The sequence below is a fragment of the Oryzias melastigma genome, linkage group LG7 (assembly GCF_002922805.2).
Source record: "Oryzias melastigma strain HK-1 linkage group LG7, ASM292280v2, whole genome shotgun sequence".
Lineage (NCBI taxonomy): Eukaryota > Metazoa > Chordata > Actinopteri > Beloniformes > Adrianichthyidae > Oryzias > Oryzias melastigma.
The window spans coordinates 18,125,013-18,146,199 of NC_050518.1; the positions used below are offsets into that span (position 1 = coordinate 18,125,013).

At 39.9% G+C, this 21,187-nt stretch overlaps 1 protein-coding gene across 2 annotated transcripts in view; it reads right to left on the reverse strand.

Annotated features, from left to right (window-relative positions):
• ankrd52a (ankyrin repeat domain 52a) overlaps positions 1–21,187 on the reverse strand; it is a 21,991-nt gene continuing 804 nt past the window's right edge. Inside the window, exons 2-29 of one of the 2 annotated variants that reach the window (XM_036212840.1) lie at positions 20,757–21,072; positions 20,130–20,213; positions 19,956–20,034; positions 19,772–19,842; positions 19,411–19,611; positions 19,231–19,318; positions 18,839–18,981; positions 18,539–18,751; positions 17,735–17,813; positions 16,990–17,104; positions 16,797–16,879; positions 16,594–16,711; positions 16,433–16,501; positions 16,204–16,344; positions 15,512–15,574; positions 15,312–15,423; positions 14,210–14,281; positions 13,933–14,134; positions 13,766–13,853; positions 13,547–13,664; positions 13,011–13,230; positions 12,850–12,937; positions 12,662–12,745; positions 11,524–11,669; positions 11,103–11,185; positions 10,935–11,017; positions 10,315–10,406; positions 1–9,231 (exon numbers count right to left, since the gene is read on the reverse strand). In XM_036212840.1, the coding sequence (XP_036068733.1) occupies positions 8,960–9,231; positions 10,315–10,406; positions 10,935–11,017; positions 11,103–11,185; positions 11,524–11,669; positions 12,662–12,745; positions 12,850–12,937; positions 13,011–13,230; positions 13,547–13,664; positions 13,766–13,853; positions 13,933–14,134; positions 14,210–14,281; positions 15,312–15,423; positions 15,512–15,574; positions 16,204–16,344; positions 16,433–16,501; positions 16,594–16,711; positions 16,797–16,879; positions 16,990–17,104; positions 17,735–17,813; positions 18,539–18,751; positions 18,839–18,981; positions 19,231–19,318; positions 19,411–19,611; positions 19,772–19,842; positions 19,956–20,034; positions 20,130–20,213; positions 20,757–20,783 (3,234 nt within the window). In that variant the 5' untranslated portion in view covers positions 20,784–21,072 and the 3' untranslated portion in view covers positions 1–8,959. Of the gene's footprint in view, positions 9,232–10,314; positions 10,407–10,934; positions 11,018–11,102; positions 11,186–11,523; positions 11,670–12,661; positions 12,746–12,849; positions 12,938–13,010; positions 13,231–13,546; positions 13,665–13,765; positions 13,854–13,932; positions 14,135–14,209; positions 14,282–15,311; positions 15,424–15,511; positions 15,575–16,203; positions 16,345–16,432; positions 16,502–16,593; positions 16,712–16,796; positions 16,880–16,989; positions 17,105–17,734; positions 17,814–18,538; positions 18,752–18,838; positions 18,982–19,230; positions 19,319–19,410; positions 19,612–19,771; positions 19,843–19,955; positions 20,035–20,129; positions 20,214–20,756; positions 21,145–21,187 lie in introns of those variants that run through there. The other variant, XM_024294115.2, reaches the window with a different exon arrangement.

Genomic DNA, 21,187 nt, shown 5'->3' on the forward strand with positions numbered 1-21,187 from the left:
TTTAGCAATAGCACTTTATTGAACACAAACAACCCTAAGCCACAATACTGAATGACAACACCAATTGGCTGCAGCAAACATTTTATAAAATAGATTCAGGTTTAATGTCACTAAATTGTTTTTTTTTTCTTTTAATGTCAGAAAGACAGATGTAGGTTTTTCCAAAACAGTGAATGATCTTTTACATATTTAACAATTCTGTAACAAATCATCATTCACATGTTCACACAAAGGAATAACAAGGCAAAGTGCTTTCAGGATTGCATTGTTGAAAAAAACAAAACTGAAACATGAATGGCTTGAGGTTTAGGTGAGACGACGGGTGGGTGACGAGGAGCTGGGAGGGGGGTTCCATTCGGCCTTTGAGTTGGTGTGAACGGGAGCGGCCCTGCTCAGGAAACCTCCAACCTGCCCCCTTGCCCTGTACCCCTTTGTTTTCAAAAACGCAACGTGAAATGCCTAGGCAGTGTGGAGACAGACGCCTGCGTAGCTAGAATTTGGTTCTGAGTGGATGAAAATGGATTTAAAGGCAAACGGCTCAAACTCACCCTCCATGCGAACGCCACCTTAATTCCTCGTGAAAACGTGTGACATTACAACTGCAGGGCGATCACTGGCCGCCCAACATGTAGCCGTAAACGTTGGGATCATTTGATACTATAGGGCTGGACAGAAAAAAAACGTATATGCACAAGCGAAACCATAAATTAAAACAAAAACAAAGAAAAGCCAGGGTGTGGTTCTTTGTGATGGTTTCTCTGACCACCCACCACTGAATGTTAAAGGGGAGACTATCATAACCTGCATCAAAACATTATCTGGCTTGACATTCCAGTGGTATTTAGTTATATAAATGCTTCTCAAATATTTTTTTTTTTTTTTTTTTTTTAGCGCCACATGGACAGATACATATATAGCACAACCAAGTACACTTTTTTGTATTACTACAATTCCTACTGATATATCTGTTTTTCCTGTACTGTGAACAGACTTTGGAGAAAGAAAAAAATCTGATCATGTGGTGAGACGATACTCAAGGCTGCAAAAACAAAGAGGTAGGAGAAATGCTACTAAAAACAGCAAGTTATGATAAGATGACGTAGATAACCGTGTGATCCACCAGGTCTTTTTTATGAACCATGCTAGTGCAAACAGTTGCTATTCCAGTCGTGGTTTTGCCACGATCTGCTAAGAAGTTGTGATCTCCAAACCTGGATGGCTATCGCTGCCGACCGGAACAGCAAGCTGTGGTGGTTTCTGAACTGAAGACGGCCCGTGAAGGCCTTAAACCATGTATTCCTCGAATGGTCATGTTTTTGTAAAGTTCTAACATCATTGGTCCTGTCGTGATCACAGGTGTTTTAAACCGCGCTGCTGGTGATGGCATTGACTCCTTTACAAACACAGTAGAATAGTACATTTGCAGACTTGTAAATGAGGTAATCAGCGTTAGGTTAAATAGGGAACCCTGTCATTGACACACTTCATTCACCAGCAAAGCAACATTCTCCTCAAGCGGAGGGACAGGACTGTGGAAAATGAAATCGACTTTGGAATGTTGTGTGGACGAGCCAACATTTTTTTTTTTTTAAACTTCCCCCTTATTTTAGAAAAGGTGCAGTGTGACTTTTTTTTGTTGTCGTTTGTTTTTTGATTGTTTCTCATCACATGCCCTGATTCGAAGCCCCCCCCTACTCATGATAAGGGCTCTTATCGTTAAACTAAAACAGAAGACTCATTATTATCCCTTTTTTTCTGTATCAATGAATTAAGGGTGCCTCAGCACCAGATCTGCTTTAAGCCCAGATGCAAGAAAAACAACATCAATGAAGCAGGCCAAAAATAAAAAATAAAATAAAGACATGAAAGGGTTCAACTTCCAGAAAATGTCACAACATGAACTTTACATCCGTTTCTATAGGAGGCTATTACTAATAGCACATTCATGGGGGCTTCAATTTTCAAGCTCTCTGATATGGCTCTGCTTTAAAGTCATGGATTCTCAGTGAGAGACTACGCCCGCGATGGACTCAAAGGAGGAGCAAATCAGTAAGGTGCACCGTCACGATCTGCTGCCTCATTTCAGCTGCACTAATACTTCAAAAATGATTCAGGTCAACGGTAAACACTGCCAAGTGTCTCGCACATTTGATTTCCTTAACGTGAATGCATTCCCACCCCCCCCACAAGCGCACGCTCCCCGATAAAACATCTTCTGCTGGTGAAAACAAACGGCACTTTCAAGGGGAATGTTGGTGGTTTTTCTCATTTTTTTTGTTTTTTTTTTCTAAAATCACAATCACAGGGCCTCCAAGTTACAAATTCTGAAAACACACAGGCTATACAGCAGTTATAAATCTCATGAGTCTCTTAACTGTACAAGCTTTAGGCTACACACTGAAAAGGGAGAGACACGAAAGAAAAAAAAAACCCTTAATGCTCAACATTGAAAACAATATAAGGCATTTTCTTTTTCCTGTATTCCTCATATTACTGACAGCAGGTCTAAATATTCTTCAGAAAACATTTCATTTCAAGAGAGGATGCATATACACGACTACACATGCAAAAGAACCAGCTAGAAAACCAAAATCCAGACTACAATATTGTTAAAGTCCACCCTCAAAAATGAAAAAATAAAGCACCTACTCCAATCTGTCAGCTTGTGCACGGTCTTGTGTCTGAGCAGGCAGCTTTTAAAGTTGGATCACAGTTTTCTAAACAGAATATCACACTTAAAAAAAAAAAAAAAAAAGCGCCACCTGTCTGAATACAAACATGAGGACCGCCTTACGGTTCTGCATTTGCTACAGATGAGTGACTTTTGGTGTTGAAAAAGGTCATTTTAAATAATAATAATAATAATAATAATAATAATAGGTATTCCACTGAGGAAGCGATGAGAAACAAAAAAAAAAGAAGTTATTGCACTTGTAATCTAGTTCAAACGACGTCAACCTGACAAAGAGGATGTTTCATGCCTTAATGTGGTAAGACAACAAATATTACTTTATTCTATATAATGGTCACACTGTTAACACTGCACACAGCTACTACTGCAATCCTACTTGTAGTCAGTCTACTCTAAATAATACAAACAATCTCCACAATCAATTTTTTTTTCAACACAGCCACAACAAACAGTTCACCGAAATTTGATAATGAACGCAAGTACCGCATCATTTCGCAACTTGGTACGCAGTGCGTCGCCACCCGAGAGTTAGGAACAATCAGAAGCGGCGCGAGAAATTCCAGACGATGGTCTCTCTGCGATTACTACGATTCAAGCCTCAGCGTTTGCACTAAGAAGTGACATGTTTTCCTCCCGCCTTTGCTCCAATTTGGTCTCATTTTTGCTTCTAAATGTTAGGAGAGAGTCCCAAGGTGCCAGCTTTAGATTTGTGCTTTCAAGATTCCCCATTCCTCCCGTCAGTGAGGTGTAGTCACTTGTGGCGCCCTAGGGGGGGTGCCGAGACACCGGAAATACACGCTAAAAGCAAAGGCGGATGCAGACGTTCTTTTATTAAGCTTGGCTCACACGGAATTTGAAATAATGCTCAGAGGGAGTTTGAACCATCGACTGCAGTCATGTATGTTTTTTCTATCAATATAAGGCTTTTTGGGACATACAAATGGAAGACCGTACCTTTCGGTAATAATAAATCAAAGGCACCAAGCCACCACTGTGCTTGATATTACACAGGTCATGTTGGTACGAGGAGGGGGGGGGGTTGATAACCAAGTGTTCAGGTATAGTAAAATAGTTTTTTTTGTACTTACAGAGGTAATTTTTCTCTATTAGCTACCTTCGATTGCCAATGAGTTTCCCTCTGCTGCGTCTGCCGTTCATCACAGACTAAATCGGCTGACTGTAGGGGTGTTGAATGTTATGGAATGACATGCATATGTTGAAAAGTCCCACTCAGACACACAAACGCTAAAGGGGGGGAGCAACATACATGACTGGCATTGGGAAACACAAGAACTAATCACTCAGGATCAAGGTCAGCATCGTTGCACAAAACATCACCGATGAGGTATAACCGCAGGTCCAAGAAAAAGTACAAGGTGCAGCCGACTGCCCCCATTTAAGGTAGGAAATGTGAGACATCTTCAACACTAATAAAACATCTGATTTAGGCTGGTTTAAGCAGTATTACACTATCCACAAGATGGATCACAAGATTTTTTTTTTCTTTTTAAAGTCTTTGTTGGCATAGCTGTACAAGCGTCCTTCCTGTCCGAAGATCTCCTTGAGGTACACCGCTTTAAATTCCCAGTATCGTTTGGCTCTGGATCACGGAGAAGCCATAGTTGATTGTTTAAGAGTGAATTCTCAATTCATTCATTCACAGTGGAAAAAATATGGCAATATCCCAACTTTTCAGAGCAATCTCTGCACCGTGGCAATCTTAGGAGTTATGTGCTACCTCACTGGATTTGTGTGCTTCTCGACACCTAAAAAAAAAAAAGTCTGAAAGATCTAACAAAGCCAATTTCTTTTTTAAGCAATCAAAGCAAGTAGCATAACTACAGGTGATGTTACCTATCAGGTGCTCTCAGGGTGTCATTTTTTATTTCGGCGTTTAAGGCAAAAGGCTCAACAGTAGATCAGAGTTGAAATTGAAATTCGCCATTTACGTCAAGTAAGAATCAAGACATCTATTGAGGCAAATCAATCCTATTGTGTATGTATGTGTATATATATCATGCTTTTATAGGACAGTTTTTTTCTCCTTTGTAATGCATACACTATAAACCAACCAACAGATTGCTTTGCCAATACAAAAAGGGACTACCAACAGTATGTTCTTCAAAAATGCCCAATTGTTGGAAAGAAACGTCTACAGTACAATTGAACAGAACACTTCGATTTGAGTACTAATATATTCCCATGCAGTCGTCCATATAAGGTTACACATAAATTGGTGAAGACATGCAGCTCCAAACCTGTAATAAACCTGCCTACATCTAAATGTGTGGATGACCTAATAAGTATGATTCACGTCTAAAGGCAAATCAAGGTTTCTATGGCACTAAATGGGTGTAGCTTAGGTGCATCTCGTCAAATATAGGCTGTTTGCTTGTATGTGTGATCGTATCTATTGTAGACCTTTCTGTCCCTCTAGTGTTTCCGTACTGTAAGGCAATCACGATGGAATGGATGAAATTGTTTTTCTCCTCTACCTTTTACAAAACTCGATGCATGTATAAAGAAAGAAAAAAGAAAGTAGTGATCCTTCTTGACAGCAGGTCTATATAATGCCAGAAAAAGAGGGGGAATAAAAAAAAAAAACACATTTAGACCTTCAATGCAGGAAGACTACTACACATACTTTATAATAAGTACTACATGCTACCTTAATAATCCTATCTTTTTCAAGACAAATGAAGAGCAACAGTTTCAAATCGGGAGAAAGCCAACTGTCCTGCTCCAAACTGACCTTACATTCATTTCAGTCAGAAATTCATGGCTCAGATTTGATGGTCAGACTGTAAACTGCTTGAACATATGCATAAATCCATTGCTGCTTTCCTTAAACGAGAGAGTGTCCTCCCTCAAGACGTTTTGGCAAACAGGCCTCAATTGTGACCGAAGTTTATGACATTTAAACCCGCACTTTGAATCTTCCATTGGCATTTATGCTATGATTTACTGAATTGGCCTAACTGAATGGCAGTGCAATTTTTGTGCTGCACACTTTTATACACACACACGATATTGCTACAATTGGACCTTTCCATTGCTCGACTCCAGACGCACTGTATATATACTCCATTTGTTTTAACAGTAGTTGTATCGCTAAATGCACAAGCAGTGGTGCATTCAAAGAAAAAAATGAAATTTAAAGGAATACTAATAGGATTCAGTAACATTGAGTGGGCAAACGGCTCCAGGACATCATAGGAAAAATCTGTCTAAACAGGTTTGTTGGACAGCACCTACAGATGGCAGAATTAAGTATCAAACATTTATTTTTAAAGCCTTTCGTGTGTCTTTGATTTATTTCTAAATCAACGATAAAAATTAGGCCAAATCTAAATGAGCAGGTGGCTTAATAATCATTTGTTGGGCTGCTCGCCCAGAAAAGAAACAACACAAACAAATTCTGTTTGTATTAAAAAAAAAAAAAAAAAAATGTACTATTGGAGTACAACTCTGTTGCAGCTTTTCCTCGTCTTTTGCAACTGCCACAGCAACACACATGCATGTAAACACAAGCACATACATTAAATATGCTCTATTTTGCACACTTAGAACCTGAATGTACTAAAGTGCCGGCTTGACTATCTAATTAAGTGCTGTGGAATCGGAGTTCAAAAAGATCGAAACAATAGAAAATCCCTTAAAAAGCAAAAAAAAAAAAAAAAAGTATATATATATATCAAACCGTCAATGTAATTCATGATGAGGGGATCTGATTGGATTAATAAATTCTACCTGCCGCTTTTGTGCAGATCCTGAGATTACAAAATAAGTATGTACCGATCCCCGCTATTAATACAACTACTCTTCTAGTGAAAGTTAATTAGGTTAACCAAGCTCACCAATTAGTTCCATTTCATTTCATATAATCGCCAAGTTCAAATTAAACGCCCAGTGGAAATTTACATCACGAACTCAAGGAGATGATAATCTGTTTGAAAATAACAAGCAAACATAATCAAGTGAAAGCCTTATTTTTCTTTTTAGGAGTATTAAGCAAATCAGCCTCGCCTAGGTCCTCAACTGCCATCAAGTTGTGTACAATTGTGCCGCTTCATTACCCGCTGGGTATGAAGATATAACACAACTGCAAACAATCTGACTCAGTGTGATGCAACCATCAAGTTAAAAAAAAAAAAAAAGACTCCATTAAACAGCTTAGATATAACATGTAAAAGTCACAAACAGCTCTAGTGGTCCGATACAATCATCTTCAGTATGCTTAGAAATGAGTCAAGACGACGACTAAATTAAATGGTAAGAAAAATTAATATTTGGATTTCTGCTATTCCTGAAATTAAAAAGAGGGGGGAAAAATGAGCCTAAACGATGATCCCTCTCCTTGTCCTCTTAGCCCTATTTAATCGTTTTAGGAATATCAATTCCCGAATAAAAACACAAACCAAAATAGGCGAAAATTATTCTCCTAACTCCATACGGTGGTGCAACTTTGCTTGCTATTTAAATAGGTGGCAACAAAATAAATCAGTGCCAGGGCTTGTTGTCATCTTTTGCCATCAAACATTAACAGAAACGATGCTTTAAAAGAAGGCATGGGTCAAAAGGCATTTCATTAGATGCCATAAAGGCGGTTCAGCGCGTTTGTGTCGACGCTGACAGTAAAATGCCTGGCACGCAGAGAGCCGTTAGATTAGACTTCAGGTTAATTAGTTATGAAACAATAAGAGAAGGAGGGGACCAAACACATTCCAGGGAAACAAAAGCCCTTGTGACAGTGATTGTCTATTCAATAACACTTGGAAAAAAAAAAACCCAAAAGGCCAACTGAAAGTATTGCTTGAAAACTGTCCGATGAAAATAGCAGACAACGATAAATGTTCAAACTGACCCAAAGCTCACCACTGAGTAGCTGCAATACAAACAATTCAGTTAAGACAAGTTCGCCAGCTCCCAAAAATACTCCGTTAGTGCGAGCCTAAAATCAGAATAGTCGATAAACTTCAAAAATACAAACATGTCATTAGTGCCTAATATTAAAAAAAAAAACGGATCAATCTTTAAATAATCAGGCCATTCAAGATCTGAAATCTTTTTTTCCCCCCAAAAGAAAAAAACAAACACTGTTAAAAACATGGGAAATAAATTGAAATGGCTTGTTCTTTTATGTGCTCAGATATACGACGCTTGGATGAGGTGTTGTTGGCAGATATTACTAGTAAAGCCTTCATCTAGAAATAAAACAAGGCCTCAGTCAGTCGCTATCCTACAGGTGTTCTCCTCTACAAAAAGAGAACATTAGGCCTACGGACCCTGGGTGAAGATGAAGCAGCTGCTAAACATGTTGACGAGGTATTTCAAGATCTATTGTCTCTCTTTACACAGTACAGTTCTTCTCAAATAAATAATTTATAGCCATAGTAGTGTTGATCAACTTTGGTCATAACTTATATGTTTAGAAACATTCTAAACACTTATTAAGCATCTTTAAAAGTAAAAAAAAAAAAACAATTTAAGTCAGCTTTAAAAGATGTTACAGTGCTGACGCTAATGTGGTTCTCTTTTCTAGAGAAGAAATGTGAAAACAAAATTTAAAATGAGCAGCGTTTCCAAATGCCGAACAATTCTAAGCTGCATCTTTTTAAAGAACATTATTAAATCAACAACTTTGTGACGCTTTTTACCAAATTTCAGACTGCTTGTACTGTACCACAACAAGCATTGCACTCTTCCGCAAAAGTTTAGATTTTTCCCTTGTGTGGTTCCTTCATACACACATGTAAATTAAAAAAAACAAAAACACAAACATCTTTGATCATTCTTTTTGGGAAGGCAGCATGTTCCTCTACAAGGTCACCACAACTGGCTATAAACATGATATGACTCTTCTGCTGAATGATATGACGACAGTTGAAACAGACACCTTCATGCTATTTGATTTTGGTTATATAAAGTGTGTCGGCATGGTTTTTAAAGGGTTACATGGTTTAGAGGTGGCCGGATTGCTAAGTATTTACTTCAAATGCCTCGTCTAATCTGAGTGACCTTGTAGAGCAATTTGCCTGGATATATTAAGCACTACTAGGAGATGGAGGAATGGGATCTAATTGCATATTAGGTTTGACTGCACCTCAAGAGAAGACCGAACGCTCACGCACACACGGATGCACAAACACGTACATACAGAGGAAACAGATGTGTGGCTGGGTGCTGCCCTGGTCCTCTCGAACATGTTGAAAGTTGTCGCCCCCTGTTGGCGATGATAAAAGCTAGCTGGCGGCATTCGGGGGAACCTCACTCAGACAGACACCCGTCCAGGCCGACCGGGGTCCCGTGGTGGTCTTTGACGTAACCGTTGTGGAGGCCGTTGCTGGGCAGGGGGGAGCAGGCGGCGGTGATGCCGCAGTGCTTCAGCAAGTTGAGACCCGGGGAGGAAGAGACCGTGGGGGAGGAGCAGGAGCAGGAGGAGGGGTCCCGCTGAGAGAAAGGCTTCATGGTAGAAAGGATCAGGGCCAGGCAGTCAGCCACGTCCTTGTTGGGCGCACAGGCCAGGGCCGGCGTGTGGCCTGGTAAATAAACAGAAGACGAGGTTAACCAAAAGTCAAAAATGAAAAGGCAAACAAGGTGATATTTAACTGAACAAATGTAGATCTAAATAAACATTTATTTACATTAAATTGATCATTTTACACCAAAATTGTGGCTCCAGTGTTGACATTATTTTTACCACCATAACTCTTCAACCATTTAATGAAATTCTAGAGGACTCTGAAGTGGAGAAAAGCAGATCTGTAGTGATATGTTTATGGAATAAACCGATTCTGTCACAGAAAAGTGGTTTGCACCGTTCTGCAACACTAAGTTGATGTAATGTGTTGCATATTGGTGCAAAGCCAAAATGAAAAGCTTCTTTTCTCTGCGGCAGAATAGTAAATCACATAATCAGGTGTTGCCAGCAACATCTCTGGTGATAAAGGGTTAAAATTATTAATCCATCAGAATTGATCTAAGCTTTTCAAATCAATAATTAATCCATAAAAGTAGAGATTGATCTAGCACATAAAGCTAAAGTCAGCTAGCTTGATGCTAACGTCTAATGGAATTTTCCATAGGATGGCTAATGCTAAAGCTCTGTCGACGTAAACGTTCATTACTGACAAAATTAACATCTATAAACTCACAGGTGTGAATGTTTCACTCTTTTAAGGAAATATTTTTTAAGTAACCAACAGTTTTTTGCTCATTCTGTCTTATTTTTGAATAAGGTGTAATACTATAGCGCGATCGCCACCTAGTGGCCAAACTGAAACGGCCTCCAGGAGAAGCAGAACAATTGTTGGAGCTTCTCTGTCAAAGAATCCATTTAGCACTGCATGGTATTAACAACTTCATTATAATTTCACTAATATATTTTATAGTATGTGAACTATCAGATTAATATGAATATTTTATATTTTATTCATATATTTCTAGACAAATGAGTCTAAATGTGTAAACTCAAAACTGAATCAAATTGAGTTGAATTGAGAGGATTGAAAGAATCGAAAAATAATCTGTATCCAATCGATTCTGAAAATTTTGGTGATACTCAGCCCAAGTTAAAATAAATGGTAGTATCAGCATGTGGAACCCCAAAAAGAGAGCCTCACCTTCCTCATCCACAGCCAGAACTGTGGCTCCTCTACTGAGCAACGCCTGCACAACTGTAGACAGGCCGTTACGCGCTGCAAGATGGAGGGGCCTGGGCAAAAAAAAAAAAGAAAGAATGAAAAAAAGCTCAATTAAGCAAACAATGTAAATTTTTGAATCTGAATGCAAAAAGAGGTTTAAAAAATAGTTTGTTGGTGCAAAAGTAGATTTAGAGAAAGGATTTACAAACATCACAAATACAAAAAAAAAAAAAAAAACTGCAAACATCAAGATTAGCTTAATGGATAGCATGGATAGAACCCTGAGGACACCAAAGAATGTTCAAGTTCAAGTGTGTTTAAACAAATTTATTTTGTGTATTTAGGATATAAAGATATGCCGATTATATCAAATTCAATCCTAAAGTTAAAAAAACTTAAGGAAGCCTTTAAGCTCCAATAACTGAACATTTATTGATATTGTTGGTTTTGATGTTCACATTCTTGAATGAGACATAGGAACATACATTCTGGCTTTAGAAATGTGACTACATTTTGTCTAAATGACCCTAGTGCAAACATTTTTTCCTTCTTTGTCCTAAAAATCCCACCATGTGCTGTACATTCATAGATGTTCTCACATTTGCAGAGCACTGTTGGTGGCATTTATAAGGGTGGGACTGTGAATCTCTCCCAGAATCAGCAACGCACACATCTCATGGGCCTGAGGAAAAGAACCAGAAACCTCCGTTAGCGCCCGTCTCTCTGTGGCGTCTTTGAGCTCAGAATCTTAAAATGACCTTGTGTACCTTGCTGCAAGCCAAGTGCAGGGCAGTGTTTTTGTTCTCATCCAGTAGTGTCAGGTCAGCCTTGGCGCGATGAAGAAGGATGGCTGTGCAGCAAAAAAACAAGACATAAATAAGATGTTTTAGTGTACAATAATAAACCGACTTGGTTTACTTCTCTGTGCTCAGCCTAACGCTCACAGTTTACCTACATGGGGTTAAGGGGTAGGACGAGTGAGGGAGTCTTTTGTTCAGCACTTTATGCTACTTTGTATAAATAAATGTCTGAACCTGCCAGGAAAACCAGGCAGAAATAGCTGCCATTTAAAGTTCTGGTTTCTACCATTTGAGATATAGACACTTTAAATCACTTTATAATATTTAGAAAGCAAAAAATAAATATTAAACCAATGTCTAATGACTTCAGCGAGTGTTTCATACGTACCCACAGTGCCGCTGTGTCCTTTGTCAGCAGCTACCATCAGAGCAGAGCGCCCGCTGTTGTCCACTGCATTGATCTCTGCTCCATGACGAAGCACCAGCTGAAGTCCTGCCACATCTTCAGCAAAGGCAGCAGCATGGAGTGGGGTCCTGAGGAACAGAGACAGTACTGCAGGATTACTGCAGCTTTTATTTAAGACTTTTAAAAACCCTTTGAGGGCCACTCAGTATATGAAGTTTTATGCCATTGAACTTGGCTGAAACCATCTCTTACATTTCTTCCACTGCTCGTTTTGGTGTCTGTTGAGACCTGTGTATGAGGTACAAGCCACTTTGGTGCTGTGATCTCAATGTACGACTTTGTAGTTCTTCACAGAACTAATGCAAACAAACCTACAACGCTACAGCTATTATCTCGTACAGGAGTATCCAAAGTCAGTCCTCGAGGGCCGCTGTTCTACACGTTTTCCAACCAACCCGCTATGAAGCTCCTTATTGGCCAAACACCTGATCCAGGTAATCAGCAGCAGATAAGGCGGGGTTCCAGGAAAACCAGCAGGAGGCCGGCCCTCGAGGACTTTGGACACCCCTGATCTAGTTTGGAAGGGATAAAGCCCAACGAGTGATCGTTATCATAAATTAATGGGGCACACGGAGGGATGATCGCGTGGGACGGTAGACTGTGGAAAGAAGTACGTCAACATCTGTAATATGGAAATAAGAAGAAGTTTGTGGTCAATATTTCCTACTGTTATGTATTAGATTTGATAACTCTGGACCGGATTTTATGGTTCTTGGGTTTTGTTTTTTTCCCTTAATTGTTTAAGACTGTAAAAGTAAATGTTGGAAGTCTGTTATATTAGGGAAAGTTCATAAAGTAACAGTTTTTATAGCTATAATTTTATGTAATTTGATCTTTTACTGTGCCACAGTTTCATGAATTTAAATGAAAATATCTCAAAATGAGACTTTTTACAGCAATTATTAGGTTAAAAAAAGAATAGATTATTTCAATTAATTAAAGGTCATGATTAATGAATCGCATATCAACTTAATCTCATTTATTTCTTTTTAAACTCCATTTCGCATGCGTTCCTCATGAGTCAACACTGCTCGTCTTGTCTGAACTGTCAAAAGCTCACCTTCCTTTGGCGTCTCTACAGTTGATCACGTGGACTCTGGCAGATTCCAGCAACCTCTCTGCAGCACTGCAGTGGCCGCTCATCCTGCAAATTCAACCACTCACTCATTTCAAGTCACTTCCATGTTGCCACATTTCTTTCTTTTTAAGGAAAATGCGCTCATGCACAAATTAGAGGTTTATACTCACAGAGCACAGTGCAGGGGAGTGAATGGGTTTCCCTCTTCATGGATAAATGTTTTAAGTTCAAGTAAAACCTCCAAACAGTCTTCATGCCCTGAGAACAAACACACACGAGGATAAATAATACTACGGCTGATGGGCAGTCAAGTCAAGCAAAGAGAACACACCTTTATAAGCAGCCCAGTGCAGGGGGGTGTATTGTTTGCTGTCCAGCAATTGATCCTGTGGATCTGCTGCCACGGCAGCCTGCATCAGACTCGACAACATCTCCGTTTGGCCTCTGGAGGCAGCATAGTGCAGCGGTGTCCTACCCTGGATGTCCCGACATAACGGAGAAGCCTTGTGCTTCAGCAGGGCCGTCACACAATCATCGTGACCCAACACGGCCTGAGAGAAGAAAAAAGAAACAGCATCAAGAAAAACTGGGAGTTTAGTGCTCAACTTACAAATCCAGAGATAGATTATAAATGAATACTTGTTTTAAGACAATGTTGCCTTTGTAAAAAACTATAAAAAAATAAGTCAGCTAGATAGCTGACTAGACAAAAATGGACAAGAAATAGCTGACATTATTTCATTAGAGTAAACACATCTTATTTATTTGCTACTTTAGATTTTAGAAATATCCTAAATGAGTAAGAAAGAACGTCTACTATGCTCTGCGGTACAATAATGCAGTTGATTCATCCAGCATTATACGAACCGCTCTGTGCAAAGCTGTGCTGCCCCTCTTGTCCTGAGCATCTGGTGAAGATGCCCTCTCCAGCAGGAAGTGAACGCAGTCAGTGTGACCTCCAAGAACAGCCAGCATTAAAGGGGTCCTGATGGAGACAAATTGAAAATTTGATCTGCTTGTACTCGTCCAATCATTTGGTAAATTAGAAAATACCAAACAAATATTTTCTGAAGACTAATAACTCACTGGCCAAATTTATCTGCCACATTGGTGAGATCCCCCTCCTCTCCATAATCAATCATCATGCGTAGGCAGTCTGAGTGACCGTTAGCAGCTGGAGAGAAACGAACAAATACAGATGAAAGGAGTCAAAGAAGACACCTGTAAAATCCTGCTCTTGCTAAGAGCTTTACCTGCAACATGAATGGGAGTCCACATGAGGCGGTTGTCGTTGAGGAAACAGGAGGCCCCCTGAGCCAGGAGCACCTCCACACAACGTGCGTGGCCTTTCTGGGCAGCTAGGTAGAGAACGGAGCGGCCAGCGGCGTCCTGCATGTCAACGTAGGCTGCGGTCTCCGTGAGCAGACGCAGAGCCTGCCAGTGGCCGTTATCAGCCTGAAAAGACAGATCCGGTCAGGAACTTCACTTTTCTTTAGGAGCAAAACCATCCAACTATATTTGTAAACTTACAGCAAGATGCAGGGGGCTGACAGGAATGCTGCTCTCTATGTCTCCGAGTGCATTGAAGGACATTTCCAAAAGCTAAAAGGAAGACAACAAACATGGTTTATCTTTAAGTAACTGACAGAGGCAGTAAGCATTACACCAGATATTAGTATGCATCACTAAACTCAAACATCAATCACATTGTGAAGAGTAATTCTACACCGGGAGTCTGAAACCTGAAGCTCTGGAGCCACATACAGTATCCCTCCATAGCAGCTCTTCTGCTTTAAAGGAAAAATACTATCGATTCAAATAAATAATGGGTTACTTTGTTTTAGTTAATTTAGCTTTGTGTCAGAATAGCTAATCAAAATGACGGTAAAAGGTTTTATCTACCGTCAGAGTGGTTTATTGTTAGAATAATCTAAGAGTTCTGAGTCTTAGAATCTGGTGCACAGCAGAGTTTAGTTGCTGTTCAGAGTTCTTAATGTATACAATTGCATTTAGCTGTAGGGATACTTTTTGGTTAGTTGGATTCTACAGCAGAGTTGTAACCTTTGACTTGACTCTGTTGCATTTTTAATTCAAGTAAATCTGCTGCAGCAGCAGGCGGATCTTACTTGGCATAAAATGTGGTTTATTTTGAAAGGAACTTGTATGAGCTTCTGTCAAAAGTAAATAAATAAATAAAACTAATTTTAGCATGAAAATCCCACTCCAACTACCTTTTTTATTTTTATATGAGCGACATTATGAGTAAAACATGTTAAAAAGACCAAAAACACAATTTTAGTTGGAGTGGGTCTTTAAAAGTCTATACCAACAATAAAGTTTAGAACTCGATTGGAAGATTCTCTGATTGGAAGATTCCAGGTTCAATTCCCGCCTTGCCCACTCATGTGTGGAAGTGTCCTTGGGCAAGGCACCGAACCCCCACCTCATCTCTGGTGGAAAGTTGGTGCCAGTGTGTGGATGTATGTGTGAATGAGTGGATGGGACTCTGACTGTAAAGCGCTTTGGGCCTTCAAGGAAGGTAGAGAAGAGCTATACAAGTAAACGCCATTTACAACACAACAATCTTTAGGCTGCACTGTCTGCAGATTTGCTTTGAAATTGGAAAACTCACCAGCTCCAAGTTCTGTTTGTTGCCATGGTAAGCTGCATAGTGAACAGCACTATAACCTTTTGAGTTGACCATTGATGGATCAGCACCATTGTCCAAGAGATGCTCCAAGCAGCTATTTAAAGATATAAAATAGCACAAATGGTTTTTGATTGTTAACACTCGTGTATATATATATGAACATAGATAGGACAAAAACTCACAAGTATGATTCTTTTTCCTCATCCTCTTCTTTTTGATGGTTTCCAGAAAAATGACGATCAACTCTGCATAGAAACAGGATGCAGAAAGTTCACACAAAAATGCAACAAATTTAAAATAATTGAAATACTTCTTCTCGGGTGAAAATCACCCAGCGATAGTGCTCTATCTAGGGTTAAAGAGATCTAAAAAAACATGAGCTGGACCGGTTCAGCTCATGTTTGCATTCTCCAATTAACAACTTCGCTGAAACCCGAGTATGAAGCCTTGACAGCAACACAACAGCAGTGGAGTTCACTTTACAACACTCCCCAACATCATCAGTGGAGCTTAAATTCCAACAACAGCCATGTAAACAAGTTCATGTAAATTAAAATGTGTTCTCTGTGAGATGTGTCCTCCTCTGTTCTATTGCATTAGCAACCTGATGAGGCTGTGTTTGTGGTATAATGTGGAGGAGACACAAAAGCCAACAGTCTTCACCACCTCTTACATGCATTGTTGTTGCTTTCTCATAGCTTAAACTGTTTAGAAGTAAAAAAGTATTTGGACTCAAACAGAGTCAAAATTACTCATGGAGAAAACTAAATGTATCTATCTCAACCTATATTCATCCATATCTTTTTTTGTTTAAATACATCAAATTTAAGAGAGCTGAAACCTGAAAAGCGAGATGCAGGAATGTTTTTCCAACCTGCTGAAGGCTTGGGAGGCAGCAGAGTAGTGCAGGGGAGTACAGCCTGTCTGGTCAGGCTCATTGACCTCAGCGCCAGCGCTAACCAGGGTCACAGTGCACTGGTACCTCCCATTAGCAGCTGCATAGTGCAACGGTGTCCTGCAGGGGAAGTGCAAAGAGACAACACATGAAGTACCTGTGAATACTAGACTGAGAGGTGATAGTCAAACTAAATAAAAGAGCCGACCTTCCCATTATGTCCCGCTTATTCAAGTCGGCACCGCTACTTAAGAGCAAGTTCAGACATTCAACATTTCTGCAGACAGAGAAATAACATTTACAGATGAAGCAAACTGACATTATTATGATTTAATATTAGTATTTTTGCTAGGAGATTGTGTTTGGTACCCTCCAGAGGCAGCAGCGTGTAGACAGGTCCTCCCAAAGTTGTCAGGGGTGTTTATGTCAAACCCAGCTGATAGTACGTGCTCTTTACTCATAGATGAAACAATACTATACAGCTGACCTGTAAAGGAATGAGGAAGCAGGAGATGACGACTTCTGTGTTCAAAAGTGAAGCTCAAGAGATGGAATAAATGAACAGAACCGACCTGAGGAGAGTAGCTTGCGACAACAGTCTGAAAACCCGTACAGCACAGCTAAGTGCAAAGGGAACATTCCATGGATCCCACGTCTAAAAGAAAAAAAAAGAAGAGAAAACATTCACTAGAAAAGTTTACCACTTTGTTTCAGTGTGTTGTTTTTGCTCAACAGAAGTAAAAGCAATGGGGGTTTTTCAGGTACCTGGCTGTGTCTGCTCCGTTGGTCATCAGAGTGCTGATCAGCAGTTCATGGCCATACTTAGCAGCAACGTGGAGAGGAGTATTGCCATACTTATCCACACAATCAATATCCCCACCTAATGCGAAACAACGGACGCATCAAGCACACAAAAAGGAAGATGTTCCTGCTTACATACTGTTTCCTGTTAAAGACTCCCTCCTGTCATGCTTTGATCAATTGTAAAAGTGGACTTTTAATTAAAATTTTTGATATTTTTAGCCATTTTTAGAATCAGTTTCTAGGACATAGTTACTGCAGAGCGCCAGTAGTTTATCAGAAATTCACATCAGAGCTGTGGGCGGGACTGTTTGCTCGAGTAACCCCTCCAAGTTACCCACTCTGCTAGCTTACAGACCCTCAGTAATATCCAGCAATACTGGAGCCATCAGACGTACAGTTTGAGGCTAGATATCAGCTCAGAGGAGGAAAACAAAGACGTACATGGATGTATTTGTCTACAAACGGACGCGAGGGGGCTTTTGGAACGCCCATTGTAGTTTCTGCGGAACAAAATCTAATTTTTTCTTTTGTCTGCTCCTGATTCACAACTATTTGAATAAAGAAATACTCAAAAATTCATTTTTTTTTTTTACTTAATTTCCTTCACATGTTCTGTCCATTAATAGAAAAATGCCACAAGAACATGTTAAAAATACCAAAACACAATTTTCACTGGAATGGGTCTTTAAAGTAAAATCATACTAACCATTTTGGATGAGAATTTGAGAGCGTGTGAAGCGTCCATGAATGGCTGCCATGTGCAGGGGGCTCTTCCCTTCTTTGCTCTGAAGAAGACAAAAGAGTAGAGATGCATCTTTACTTCAGGGAAGGACTTCATTGGTTCACACATTCTAAATAAATCTTTCAATTTTCTGTAGTATTTTTGATATTGTTATAGTTTCAAAAAATAATGTGGACTATGAAGTATTCTGTGCACATTTTATACAATAACTTTACTTTTGGTACCTAAAAAAATAATTTGCTTAATCAGTATTTTTTTTTTCTTTAAATTTGTGAATTAGAATCACTTTATAATAACATTTATTTGTATCTTTTTTCATAATAAATTCATTAAAATTAGTGGTGACAATTTAAATTAGATGCTTCAACACACAAAAAAATGTTGACGAAGATAGTTAATACATTTATACATATAATACATGCATTTGTGGAGCTTGTAAGCAGTTTATTAATATTGTCTCTGTAATGAATCTTACCATGTATGTTAAACCTTTTTTTTATTTATTGTGGCAATAAATGTCTTACCAACATCCTATAAACACATTAAAATGTTTTTTTTTAATCTGTTAATAAAGCTTTTTAATGAAACTTATTATAAAGTGTTACCAAATAACTAGATTGTATTTAAATTTGACAGTTCCATTTCTTTAATACATAAATAAGCAAAAATAAAGCATTTTCCTCTTAGTATGTTTTTAAGCTGCTAACACCAACCACATTTAACACATTGAAAGCAAGGACTGTGACAAGAAAAAGGCCGACTTTGTACCTGCTGGTTGACATCGGCCCCATTGTTGACCAGCAACTCTAGACAAAGGGCTCCATTGGTGGAGACAGCAGCCAGATGCAAAGGGGTGTACCCACACTTGTTGGGCTGGTTGACGTTGGCTCCATGGTTCACCAGCTCTGTAGCAACAGCTTCCTGCCCCATGTAGCAGGCCACATGGAGCGCAGTGTTGCCAAAGGTGTTCGGCTCGTCAATCTGATCACAACACGACACAAACCTACTTATTACAGTCCGATTCATGGAACAGTACTTCTTGATTTGGTTAGCAAAGTAGGCTTTCACCTCTGCCCCCATCCTCAGCAGGTATTTTACAATTTCGATGTGACCACTGGCAGCAGCAGCATGGAGAGGCGTGTAGCCCAGCTTATCCTTGCAGCTTTTGTCATTGCTGCGAGATAACAGCAGCTTCACCACCTCCAAATGCCCTGTGGGGAACGGAGAGTATACTTCTGCTTTTATATTCATCCAATTTAAGCTAATTTCACAGAAATAACAGCTGCAAAAATGAGAGTTAAACTAAACTGATGATTAAAGTGGCATATTCTACTTTAGGTTAATGCAAATTATTCTCCATGTTATTGCTTCCCATCTTGGTAAACACCAATGGGATCATTTCCTGTCATACGAGAATGAGGCTGTGTGCAGTAACTAGAAGGATGGCTCAATTTGATTACCCAAATAAGCAGCACAATGAATAGGCTGTCTTTCTTTCTTATCAATTGCACTCAAATTCGCCCCTTTGTTCAGCAGCAGCTTCACCATCTGTAATAAGAACAGAACATAAATGTTATAAAGGAATTAAACTGAATATGTTGGTGTTTTGTTTTTTTTCCTTAAATCTCAGTAAAGCGTACCTCCTGGAACCCACTCTGAGCTGCATGGTGCAAGGCAGTTCGGCCGGTGCGGTCTGCTATGTTCAAGTTGCTCAGATGGGAGAGGAGGGCCTCTGCACAGCGGGTGGCACGGTTGGCAGACGCCACGTGCAGCGGCGTCTGCCAGAACTTGTCTCGTGCATTTGCCTCAGCTCCTCGCCTCAGCAGCAGGCTCACTGCCCTCTGGAGTGGAAAAAAAATTATCATGGGTTAAAAGATCCTAATAAATCCTAATCAAAACACACGCATTTCCATCTAAGATAAGCGATTACACCCATATACCTAAAGGAATAATCAGAACAGGAAGTCATCTGACTCAGAAATAATTAACACCAAAGCTTACTTCATTCCTGGAAGCAGCTGCCCTGTGCAAAGGGGTCAACCATACTTGGTCTTTAACATTTACACTGGCACCTGAAAAACAGATTTAACAAAAGATAAACAATTTTGCAATACATGCTCATACAATAATTAAATTATTATAAATGATGCAAAAAAAATAAATAATAATAAATAAAAGAAGTTACCCGAATCAATGAGGAGGTCTATTATATGGACATCACCCACACAGGCTGCAGCATGAAGTGGTGTGCGTCGCTCTTGGTCCTAACACGTAGAAATACAATGGAATTAGGGGGAAATACTTTCAAAGGCACAAAGATATGCACCAATTTAGTCGTTCGCTTGTACATTTTACATACCAGTGCATTGACATCCTCCGTTTTGTGCAATAACAGTTGAACTTCTTCAGCATTACGACTGAAGATAGCCTGGACCAGAGGAGGCTGCAACACAGTAACGAGAGCTCAATTACTGCTACGGTGATTAGCGATAAACCGATGGGTTAGCCTGCTGCTCCGTCTTCTAAGAAAATTGTAGCTATTCGTTAATATTTATATCGCGTGATAAAAATGAACCCGAAAAAAATAAACTTCTTAAGTGTTTGCTTATAAATTCGAAGTGTTTCTTTTTTTAAACCCAGCAAATACACCAAGCCCTGACTGAGGCCTATAGGCCTACCACTTACGTCAGCTAACAAGCTAGCTTTAGCTTTAGCTAGCCGTAGCTGCTACGGAGCTGGCCCTCACACAGAGCACGCCCCAAGCGACACCACCAATATGGTTGAGATAGGAAAGCCAAGCATTACAAATTCAAAGAAACACTATCGGAGTGATGCAGATATCCAAATGAGTCACGGTGCATTACAAACATCGTACGGAATATGCATATGTTCGGTTAATACGTAGTTTGCTACGCACTAGAGCCGATCCTTCTCAGCAAATAGACTGCGCCACAGTGCGAACACGGAGCGCTTTATTGTAGCGTACCTGGTCTGCGATGTTGAGTACTCCCATCTCCCAAACTCAGCCAGGACGGAGCTCCTTCATGAGGATTGAACTTCGAGGTAAATGGTGGTGCGCTACTGAATCCACCTCTCAGACTACACCCATAGCTGGATGCAAACAGATATGCGGTTCCGATCTGTCACTGTTGTTGTCTGTGTCCCGGGTCTGGTGTGAGGATGCTGGCTACGACTGCGCTGGTCCGCCTACAGGCGTGGCGGGCTGCTTTCACCCGGCTCGGCTCTGGTGCTGAGTGCTGACACCGTGCGACGGCTAGCTGTAGAGTTCTGGATTTACCCTTCTGGGAACGGGTAGAACCACACGACAAAAATTTTAGAGGTCAACTGATAACATTTAATTTCTTTAAAGTGTGAGGAGGAGAGCATAGGTCGAGCTAATAACTGGTTGCTTTAAAA